The sequence below is a fragment of the Bactrocera oleae genome, chromosome 6, assembly GCF_042242935.1.
Source record: "Bactrocera oleae isolate idBacOlea1 chromosome 6, idBacOlea1, whole genome shotgun sequence".
In the NCBI taxonomy this organism is placed as follows: Eukaryota; Metazoa; Arthropoda; class Insecta; order Diptera; family Tephritidae; genus Bactrocera; species Bactrocera oleae.
The window spans coordinates 17272473-17284759 of NC_091540.1; the positions used below are offsets into that span (position 1 = coordinate 17272473).

At 31.6% G+C, this 12287-nt stretch overlaps 2 protein-coding genes across 3 annotated transcripts in view; one reads left to right on the forward strand and one right to left on the reverse strand.

Annotated features, from left to right (window-relative positions):
* Positions 1 to 3409, reverse strand: part of LOC106616408 (speract receptor) — a 110916-nt gene extending 107507 nt beyond the window's left edge. For both annotated transcript variants that reach the window (XM_036360480.2, XM_036360479.2), the window contains exon 1: positions 3299 to 3409. The gene's annotated coding sequence lies outside the window, so the exon portion shown is untranslated. The remainder of the gene's footprint in view (positions 1 to 3298) is intronic.
* A 6021-nt stretch (positions 3410 to 9430) lies between these two features.
* Positions 9431 to 11317, forward strand: Fibp (acidic fibroblast growth factor intracellular-binding protein). The gene is made up of 8 exons (XM_014233045.3): positions 9431 to 9606; positions 9668 to 9866; positions 9920 to 10039; positions 10100 to 10207; positions 10295 to 10528; positions 10589 to 10657; positions 10723 to 10908; positions 10983 to 11317. Exons 1-8 carry the CDS (start codon positions 9522 to 9524, stop codon positions 11059 to 11061), a joined length of 1080 nt encoding a protein of 359 aa, XP_014088520.1. The 5' UTR covers positions 9431 to 9521; the 3' UTR covers positions 11062 to 11317.
* Positions 11318 to 12287: the final 970 nt, after the last annotated feature.

The following is a 12287-nucleotide window of genomic DNA, read 5'->3' on the forward strand; positions in this document are numbered from 1 at the left end:
TCGTTTAACTCGGAAAAAACCCGCGCTCGTGTAGTTTACAAGCTTTTTTTTACTGTAACGAGTATTCTATTTCGACTCGCTTAAAAGAGAACGACGTTATATACTTGTAGTTACGTTAAAACAAAATATTTCACATATTCATATACTAGGTATAGGTATGTGTTTGCATATGGCCCAAAATAATTTTTATTTCAGTCACTCGCATTCTTTCTTCATTGATAAATGTTTTTGGCGCCGTATTCATGGATATTTTCGATTTTTCGTCGCTTTTAAAATTTAATTTTATCTTAAAAGCAGTTGGCATATGTCAATTGCATCAAGAAACATCACCCAAAGGAGGAGACTTAAGTATTGCATATAATTTTGGTGCACTCGTATATGAACATTTAAACACAAACGGCAAATGTGTCAGTTTTTTGCTGACGCAATGATGAAGAGCAATACAAAGCAGGGCCGAAAATTACTATGTAAAGTTTGACGTGAGTCATACAAAATTAAACCATGAAATATACTTGTAGTATCGCCGAAAATATAGATAACACATTGTCTATCTGTTGTCTAGCTATGTTTTGAATTAGTAATTCAGCACAAAGTAAAATTTACTCGACACTCCCCAACACTTCTGATATATGTACATATTTGCATATACCGGCCCCTAACGTATAACATACATATATTTATATATTTGTATTACCAATGTCAAGATTGACGACGCTTAAACATAACCTGTACTACATTTCATTAGGTGAATAAAGATTTTATTTAGCATAATTAAAATTATCCGATTTAGGTCAAATATTTGGTTGATAATTTGTTGCCACTTTGAAGCTAATTTCATAATGCCATTGAAACCCTCCTCCTTATTGCGGCACAACAGGGACACTTGATTTTCGTAAGCACCTTGAGGTAAATTTTTCCATACCAAAATCATCCGGCATAGACAGGAACAGGTAATAATCACTTTGTGCCAGGTCCGAACTATAAGGTAAACTCATAAGAACACCTGATTTAGCTTTCGGAGCTTCTGGTGTTTCTGAAACACAATTCTCCTCCTGTTGACCAAAGCTGGCCACTTCTTGGCAATTGCTTCCTTCAGATTCAGATTAAAATGAGTAAAATATCCGAAAATTGCAGTTTATATATTGTTTTATTGAAGTATTTGTAAAAATGAAAAAAAAACAGAAATAATTCAAGGCGCATATGCATCTTACCTTAAAGGAAATAATATGCTTAAATAGTAGATGCATCAGATCAAAATATTTGTATATCAGTAATATAAGTTTTATAGCTATTTGAAAAATTGATTAATCGTCATTTGCTTCACTGGAATACGAAGATTTCATTTAATGGCTTCTTCCTGAAGTTCAGTCAATACAATACGTTTTATGTTAAGCTTTGCCCACTGGAAACATTGTTCGCAATTTTTCTGCAACTTCAAGTTTAATTTTTGGATTTATATTTTCAATTTGGTCATTACCACCACCTGATCATCAACTTCATCGGAATCTTTTATAAAAATTTGTTCAACCCATGAATTCAAAACATTGAATTTGAAACTGAAAATGTCTCCATTATTCCATTCCCCATTGCCAAATTATTCTCATCTTTCCTTAAGAATAACGAAGAAGGAAGATCATCCTCTCAATAACCATATTCTTTAAGTAGCTTATTCCAGCATTTGCTAAAAGTTGCGTAAGAGATAGACTTCCATCCCAAAAACAATGCTGTCATAAAGCGTAAAGGCCTTCAAAAAAGCTATCACATTTTTCACCTTATCTGCAAATAGTCTCGACAAAATACTTAACAAAATCTTAAAATGGAGTTTTACTAAACTAATAGCATTTCGGTGCGGTTCGGTTATTTTCAACTCTTTGTACATATGTCTTCACGTTGTTTGTTAAACAGAGTACTGATAACTCCTCGTTGTTCGTTTTTTAAGGTACTCAATGTAAAAAATTAGCCTGTTTGTTATAAGCGGTTTTCGGTAAAACGAATATTCGTTATTTCGAAATACTAATGTAGATCGAGTTTGCTGCCATTCAACAGCTATTCGGAGAGATAAATTTGATTAATGAGTTTTTTATTTGTTGTTATATACATATTTACTCTTACTTATATATACTTCGAACTTCTTTTCGTGTTCAGCCTTATTCAAATGGTTCAATTATCCCTTAATGATTCTTTTGCCTGATGATCCTTCACACCTTCACTTATGTTCAACTATTTATTTATTTTAAATATATTTCCTTTTAATTACATAACGATAGTAGTCCGATTTGTATGGTTTATTTGGAGAATATTTGGTTGCTTTAGATTAAAATCCACGCCAAATTCCATGAAGATATCTAATCTAATAAAAAAGTTTATCATACAATAATTCGATTGTGATCATTCAGTTTATATGGCAACCGACAAATGAGCAGCTTTTTGAGGAGAAAAGGATGTGTGCACAATTTCAGATCGATATCTTAAAAGCTAAAGGACTAGTTGGCGTATATAACACACAGCCGGACGAACATGGCTAAATCTATTGCTGAGTCATATGTTATACGACGTTTGAATATTACGTCTTCTGGGTATTACACTGTTCAGAGTACACAAATTTATAAAAAGGGTTCAGTACTTTTTTCCAGCTCCCATATACCTAATAAGCCTAAAGATTTTCAAATTTCCTGTTTACTGTATACCGAATATATCGGTCAATATATTATATATCTTAGTAAAATTAAGTGAACATACAATCTGGAATATATTATAGTTTGATGGCGAAAATGGGTAAAAACTGTTCATGAATTACCCTTGCCTTCACATACTATATGGACTGAATTTCGTTATATAAGCGGACTTTATACCGAATAAATTAGTCAGTGTCTGGGTTATATATATTCATAAAATTTCGTGAAAACATTTTATCGAGCAAAGTTTAGTTTAATGCCAAAAGTAATTCAATCAGTCCATAGTAATTCGTTCCCCTAACCCCAATATCATAATATGATTTGGTGTCGAAAATTCTTCAGCTTCTTATCAAATTAATTTCATCCTATAATTGGCACATATTGGAGTAATAACAAGATATCTCCAAAAAATTAAGCGAGAATATTTTGGTTAGCATTATCAAATTCGGTAGTAAAAATTAGTTCCACCTTCCACTAGAATAATGACTAATTGTTCGGCTGCACTGAACTCAGCCCTGCCTTATGAGTTATTTGTGTTTTCAACAAATTAAGTTATTTCAGATTTTAAATAAAATCGCATATTGAATAAAAAAAAATAAATATAGGTTTCAATACATACATACCTTTGTATATCAAGCAAATATTTTCCTTTTATGCGTACATATGTATGTGTGTATAATATTTATATTCAATTTGATCTGTCATTATTGACAATTCACTTAAAATATGTTTTTTTTCAATTTTGTCTAGTCAAATATTTAGTTTAATATTCGCAATTTTATTACACTTTAATAAATAATATTATACATTTACTGAACACATTTTTTATGAATATATATTATTTATAAATATATATGTTTATATATATTTATATATATATGTATATTTATATGCAAATAGACATTTTTAATTTCACTACAAAATCTCACTTGCGAATTTGAGTCAGAAGAAAATCTCCGAAATCGCGCTAAAAGAAAATATATTTTTATTATTATAAATTTAATGGCACTTGCCTAATTTCTTGGCAAATATTGTTTCTCTCACACAATCTCTTTTATTCGTATTCACTTTCATCTGAGTTTTTTGCAGACAACTTTTGTGCCTGCGAAATGAAATCATGTAACCAACGAAATTTTAATTTTTCACATCCAAAAACAAAAAGCCACACACGCACAATCGCGCATAAAATATAAACATTTTAATGAAATTTGTAACAAAGACAATAAACACATGGTAAAGAAATTAGTTCAACATGGAGGCAAACTGCGCATAAAAACGGAAAACTGCACAAAAAATTAGGCGATTAAAATTGTTGTCACGTATCTGCGAAGACATTAAAAGTCTAAAAATGGCAAATAATCAAAGTGAAGGTGGAACGGGGTGTGTGAACGCGCACTCGAAAGCACACGCACTCATACTGATCATATTGAGTAGTTAGTTAGTCAAATTTGGGGAGACTCACGCTTTTTTTTGAATTTTTAATTTTAAACTTTTTAATTTTTAACTTTTTTATTTCTTTTTTATTATCTTTATTGTTGTTGTGTTTTTATTTTTAGTCATGATAACGTGTCTATTTCATATTAGCTGTTTATCTGTGCACAAATTACCAGTATTTAAAGTGATATTAGTTGAGAATTGATATTAGACACACTTATCCATATGTAAATGCGACTGATTGAGAATCGCCGGGTTGCGCAAGCTCAGAAACAAACTTTATTAATTTCATTTTATTTGCTTGCTAAACGAAATTTTTTCATTTAATATGTTAAATGGGCTGGGAAAAATTGAAAACGCAAACAGTAATAAAGGTGGCGCACGTCACGACTGGAAGCCTTTGCAGACAAATCGTTAGCATTTTTTACCGTTTTATTATTTATTATTAATACCATAACATATATTGTTTTCTTTGTTATTTTGCACTTGGGTAGAGACGTAGGTACATAAATATTCAGGCGATTCCAAATTAAGAAATTCCTAGAAACGCAATAAAAAGTAATGAAAACTACTTTATGAGAAAGAAATTCACATTTTCTGTAGAAAAAAGATATTAATATCTTTCACAAATACAAAAAGGTTCCATATGTTGCAAGAATTTGATTTTGATTGGCCAGTTTGTATGGCAGCTATATGCTACAGTGAACCGATCTGAACAATTTCAACGGAGATTGCATCGTTGTCTTCGACAAAAATCCATGCCAAATTTTGTGAAGATATCTCGTGAAATGAAAAAGTTTTCCATACAAACATTTGAAACCGATCGTTCAATTTGTATGACAGCTATATGCTATAGTGGTTCGATATCAGCGATTACGACAAATGAATAGCTTCTTGGGAAGAAAAGGACGTGGACAAAATTTCAGATCGAACTGAGATACTACTTCGCGTATATACAGACTGATGGACCTGATCGACTCAGCTCATCATGCTGATCATTTACTGGTATATACTTGTACTATGTATTTTATATGACCTCCGACGTTTCTTTCTTGCTGTTACAAACTTCGTGCTAAAATTATTATACCCTGTTCAGGGTTTAAAAAATTAGGTGATAGTGATATTATATGTCACTTTACTTTAGTATTTACTTCAATGCCAAAGGTAAACGCAATTAGTCCAAAACTTCCCCTAGCCCAAATGTACCTAATATAGTGATTTTAGACTTTTTGATTGAATTTATAACTCAATCAATATATGCAGAATGTAGAACTGGAACCATTACTCTATAAAGATTGTTGTTAAACACAGAAAGAGTACGCAGAATATTTGCGAGTCACTCAAGCAGCCATTTAAAAATGGCGGATACATTAAAAGTCAAGCAAATTGTTTGTCATATTAATTAAACTCACGAGACGTTGAAAGACAATTTTGCATGTCAGAAATGCTGCTTGAACGCTACATTTTTGCATCGGAAAGTTTTGCCACACTCACCTTATAGCCCAGACCTTGCACCTTCTGACTACCATTTGTTCCGGTCGATGCAGACGCTCTCACTGGTTTATGGTTCATATCAAAGATTTGATGATTTGGCCGCCAAGTCGGCGTAGTTCTTTTGGGATGGAATCCACAAATCGGGAAAATGTTACAGCTTCAGATGGACAATACTTTGAATAATATTATTGTACATGTTTTTCTTAAATAATAATTTCATATTTCTAAAACACCTGGACGAATATAATTATAGACGCAATATTATAGAAAAAATGTGGCTTGTTTTCTGAAACACCAAATAATTAATTTTATTAAAAGTTAGAAAATATGCATTTATTTTTGCCAAGAGAGTGCACAGAGAAGTAGTAAATTGAAGACGCGTAAAAATATAGTCCCTAAAGTGAAATTCAGAATATATTTGCCATAAAGTAAACCTCTCATAAGGTGGATATAGTCAATGAAACTTATATTGTCAAATAATGCAAAAATTGTAACCCGCAAATCAATTAAAAAGATGACAGATTTCAAATTGCTTCGTAGCGTCAGGATCCGGCAATAGCGTCAATTTACTGTCTCAACAACTCAAGAATATGCTATCTAGAAAGAAATTTACGAACAATGAAGAGGTAATACCCCCGTATATTGTTTTTTGAAGCAAAAGAAAGATTGTTTTTCAAAATGTTATCGAAAAGTTTGAAGTTCGGTATAATGGATGTATCGACACAGGACGAGTTATAAATTTGATTTAGGACGTCCTAATATCACTTCATAGAAAGTGTTTCTCAACTAGCGTGGACCAGTTCTCTAAAAAATTTCAGCACGAATTATTTCCTTATAATACCAACTACAAAGAATTGGAAAAAAGCGTACCTGAGTAAGTAAAAGTGCTGACTTAGCTTAAATAAGCCTTGAGTTTTTTTATAAATTAAAAAACTAAAATCAAATTGAATATTTTTTATAAATCAAAAAAATCAAATTGCCTGACGTCATTCTATATTTTTGCATAAACGTGTATGCACTTAATTCCTTAAGTTATTATTTTTATTCTTAATTGTTATTGTTATTGCCAATCTGCCATTTCAGAATTAAAGTACATCACGAAATTATGCAAAATAATGGTTCTTTTCTATTTCTCTCGCTTAAATATGTAAATGATGAAACGGGTGTGACATTCAAAAATTTTGCAAAAATCAAATAACAAAAAAGTGTGATTGAATATAATTGAAAAGAAAAAAGAAAGCGAAAGAAAAAATAAAATAAATTTCAAAACTCAAAATGTTGTTGCCTTTTTTTAGAGCAAAACTGTATAAGTAGGTATGTATAATACATTTATGTATGTATTTAGAAAATTTGTATACTTAATTAATTTTTTTTTAATTTTGAATTTATTAATAAAAGGTTTTTTCTTGAATTTTATCGTGCCTATCGTTGCATTTGCTTGCTATATCGAAAAAAAACGATATTTTTCAGATAACTGGCAAACAAGAATAATTTTGCGATACTCTTATAAAAATTTATACACACTCATACACTAATAAGGTATATTTCCACTTTTTCAAACAAAGTTTTTTTCCGCTCCGCAAATTGTCAACCAAAGCAAATGCAGTCAGAAATTGCGCAAACAAGAACATAAGCAAACAGGCCGAAACTTCGGCAACACAAAATTAAACAACAAAAAAACAACAATAAGCAACATTTTATAGCACTAAAATAAACAAAGAACGCAGAAGCAACAATAAAAATAAAAACATCCAAAAAAAATTGCTGGCCTTGTCTTGCTGGCTGGCAAAGCACCTGTTGAACGCGCTAGAAAAATGCAAGAAAATTTGCAAGGCACACAAAAAAGTACAACAACAAGAACAAGTACACTTATGAGCGCGAAACAAAATTGCAGCACCATGTTTAATTTATATTTGTTATTGTAATTTATTTACTTTACCAAAAACAACACAGGGACACACAACAACAATACAACTTATTTTTCATAAAAGTCAAAAGCAAAGAAACACACATTATTTAAATTCCATTATATATATGCACGTCATGTGCTTGTATGTGAGTGTGTATGTGTGAGTATAGGCGCTTCACTGCATTTTTGCATTAAATTTATTTATTACAAGCACACATATTATAAGTACTATATATTTGCCTTTTATTTCAGCTTAATACTTTTCACTTTTATTAGCAACAACAAATTTGCATTTGTTGTTTTCTTTTTAACTTATATGCATTCCGCTTTAAACCGTTAACACTGGCGCAGCGGCACGTACCAGACAACACGACACTAAAATCACCGAAAAAACTTCAATTGAATAACGCAGAACCGCTGCCGATGAACGACAAAACGCAACTGAATGCGGCGACACCGAGCAAAGCGCGTCCAACAAGCATTTAGCCAGCCAAAGCACATACACCAAAGCCCGCTTGGTAGTCAGTTTGTGGCGCACGTATAATTGTATGTGTGTGTGTATCAACCTGCTCATCGGCACCCAACTCACGGCCTACGGTGCGTATGTGGACTGCGTTGTTGCATTGTAACTGTGCGTCGGCATGTGCCACCCGAAGGGGCCCACCCTCACAGCTCACCACCAACATCATCGCCACTACACGCACACTTCCGATGCCGACACTCGGCATGCTTTGGCGCGCTTTATAGCCGGCAAAACAAGCGAGTACAAACGCATGTAAAGTCACTACCCCACCAGTGCAAACTTCGTTGGTGCGGTGTATGTTGAATTGGCACGAAGCTTCGTCGTTGCATTCATTCATGATTACACTTTGTTGACATTTGTTGTTGTTACTTTTTTCTATATTTATAGTAAGAGTTTCATGCGCGCGCAAACCCCTTTTCCGTTTAGTGTGGTGGATAGTGTTGTAAAGTGCTGTAATATAATAATAAACCGTTATCCCAAAAGCTCCGATACGTAAGAACCGAAGGGAGGGTTAAAGGAGGTTAAATGAGATACCGTTAAAAATAGTGTGTTGGAGTAAAAAATTATTGAGCCAGTTTAGTATCACGCGATTCTATTGCATAAAACATATACTTATGTTGTGTATGTCAAGGTTGGGTATAGATAGGTGAAGTTAAAACTATTAATTTGCGCAAGGACCACTTTGGTTTTAGCTTGAACATTTCATCTGCAATATGCGCTGATTTAACTCCCAAGTCGCCATCCGCTGGTAGGGAGTCGAGGAAGGCGTTTACTGTTTGTTGAAATTAATCGATTCCGAAGTATCACAAGTTGTGCATCGTCTGGGTATTGCGGGAATTTAGATTTACTTAGGAAACGTTTCCGGTTCAAACAATCAACTAATAATTCATATGACAAGAAGGAACTGATAGTACTTTTCCTTCGTTCACACTTCGTCGTCTCATCTACCTTTGCTTCTGTGGCCTCAAAAGCAAAACAACAGTGTGTCCAAAAATCGAAGTAGATCAGGTTTATTTCAATTCCCACAACAGATGGTTCTATGTTACCGGAATTTATCCGCATTTTATCCAGCCAAAAGCTAAATAGTACATATATCATCTTAGCAGCATGCCTAATATTATATCAAATAAATACCAATTCAGTCCACTACCAAATTGATATCTTTTATTAATTTTTTTGAAAAATGTCAATAAACATACTCGTCTTAATTTCTATTATATTCTTTCAAATAATATTTTATATTAGACCCCCCCTATTTAGATATAGTGAAACGCACCACTAAAATCTCTCAACGTAAAATGCTTCAAAACTACTATAACGAACTTAAGCAACTCTGGTGCGCGAACAAAGAAAACCTTGAGCAAAACAAAATATGACAAACAGCTGTCAACAAATGAGAAAAAGCAAATGCCAAAAGTTTTTCAATTGATAAGAACAGCAGTATTTTAATTATTGTGTTTTTAGGCATTTTATTTTGTGCTGAAGTATGCTAGCGGACGTAGATGTATTCATATCCAACTATACACTAGTGGACCCAGAAATATACCAATTATGGATAGAAGGATTTTCGTGTAAGAATTAAAAGAAACTACTTGTATAAGTTATTGCATTTCCTTGTGTTCCCTATTTTAGCAAGCGAGGCCGTCTGCTACCTGAAACAGAAGGGATTCGGCAGCAATTTTGGAGCGCCAATTGATCTTATCGCCTCTGACGTGCTGGACCATTATCGCACCTACTCTCTGATAGAGCGTCTGCTGCATGCACCAACTAAATTGCTGGAACAGTCCTGTTTTCAGTTGGAGCCACAAACGCGTGATTTGATTATTGAAAAGTAACAAATAATTTCAACAGTATAATTTGTAATTAATTGTGCAATGATTTCAGGTATTACTCCATCGACGACTTAGTTGCGCGTGAAATTCTGGGCAAAAAATTGTCAAGTCGTTATAGGAAAGATTTGGATGAAGTGTCGGAAAAGACTTGTGTTAAATTGAAGTCATGCAGGTTGGTGGCAAATTTCGTAACAGAAAGTTGTGTGTATTGATATTCGATTTTTAATTGCAGGCGTCAATTTGACAATGTCAAACGCATTTTCAAAGCTGTAGAAGAATTACCAGGCAATATCACAAACAATATTAAGCAACTATTTTCAGTGTCAGATGAGTTAGCAAAGTGAGTTTAATAAATATTCTTAGTTATTAATCGTCACCAGCGGCATAATTACTAACTATTTTTTATTTTTAATCTCGTATTATTTAGAAAATACGCCTCAATTGTTTTTCTTGCCTGCCTACGTTTTGAAACTTCAAAAAAGAAGCTGCAATTTTTGACTTTCTCCGACTTGTTTGCTTGCTCACAAGCTATTATGATCTACTGGACCTATACCTATCAACATTCAGGTCCCGAATATTACGATACCGAAATGGACAAAGAATTCTTGCTAGATTTGCGTGAGTTGCGTTGTTTGCTCGACAAGGAGAAGGAAATTAAACAGTGAGTACTTTATAATTGGCAAATAATAAAATGTGTTGCATAGTAATATTTGTTCTGCAGTCTTGTTTGCCTGCGCTTGAAGCCAGTGCTATTGGAACGTGCTTACTTTGAGCTGGATACGAATTTCCGGTAACTATTTGTTTTTATAAATTTTGTTTAAAACTTTCGTTTTTACCGGAAATATTTCATTGCAGCTCCTATTGGCGTGCATTTATTACCATAGCTTGTAATTTGCATCGTAATCGTGAATTGCGTGATTTGTTTTTGGACTTGTGTGAAAAATTGATAGAACCATGGCGCCAAAATGGCTGGAGTAAGGAGCAAGTAAATAAATTTTTGTCAGCCATAACACAAAGCGTGTTGGATTTAGAAATTTCGCGGTAAGTTACAAACTCAATAAAAGCATTAAATATTTTATATAAATTTAATATTCAATCACATCAATTATTTGCAGCGATCAAGAGACGCGTTGTTTGTGGGATCGTTACATGCAAGTCATAAGTATTTGTTTGGAACACATGTATCATATTTAGGGAAAATAATGTTCAGCATTTGTATGTTATTTAAAATATGTTGTCCTTCTAATGATTAGGAAAGCAAAAAGTTCGTATGCGATTTATTTGCTCAAAGTATGTGGATTGAGCTAAAAAGTGCAATTTACTCGTTTAAAAAAAATTTAAGCGCAGTATTATGACATTTATTAAATTGTATTTTAATTTATAAAAACACTATATACCCAATGTGAAAATAAAATTAAATATAATATACATATTAATGTATTACTGAGTATGACAATTTTTTTGTAATTTAAAATATTATATGATTATTATTTTAAAAACTAAAAGTAGTGCAACAAATTATTTCATTAGTTTAAAATTATTGATATTTTCATTATTTATAATTAGACTGTTTGTAGGAATAAAAATTATACCTTTATCTTTTTGTAAAGATTTCTGTAAAAATAATTTTGGAATTTCACATCCATATTTGAGCTTAATTTTTCGAAAACTATTACTTATTTAAAAGAAAAAATTTAACTCTCAATGAGGTATTATTTATTATTAAAAAAATTGTTTTACTTCGTGTTCTACCATTTTAAACTACAGCGATCATCTTCAATACTGTAGTACACTTATATTTTATCAATTTTTAATTCTGATTATGGGCTTAAAATTAAAATTTTGAATTTAACTATTAAATAAAATTGAAATATTCAATCTCAAAATCAAAATTAAATATTTAGTCCAATATTTTTGAATTAAAAATTCGCGACTTTTAACTTAAATTAAACTTAATCAACAAGTTGTAAATCTTTTTTACACAAAACAAATTAATAATATACATACATACCATACATATGTACATACAAATTAATGTGAAAGAAATTATATATTATTAATAATGTTTAAGTTCGTCTTAAACGTGTTTTGAAAAAATTTCAATTTCAAAAATTTTTACTTTTTCTCTTTATTTTGGTTTATTTAATTTCACATTATTTTATTTTGTCTTATTTTTTAACACACTTTACTAAATATTTGATTATTGACTTCAATGTAATATATTTTTTTGCTGTTTTGTTTTTGTTTCATTAAATTTTGATATATTTTAGTAGTATTTTACTTTTTAGATTTTAGTTCAAGATTTCCATATAACTTTGTTGGAATTTACATATTATTTATAATTACTTAAATTTAAATTACTTTCAATTTTTATTTTAATTTTTCATTCTTTGTATAATTTAAGGTGCACATTTAATTAA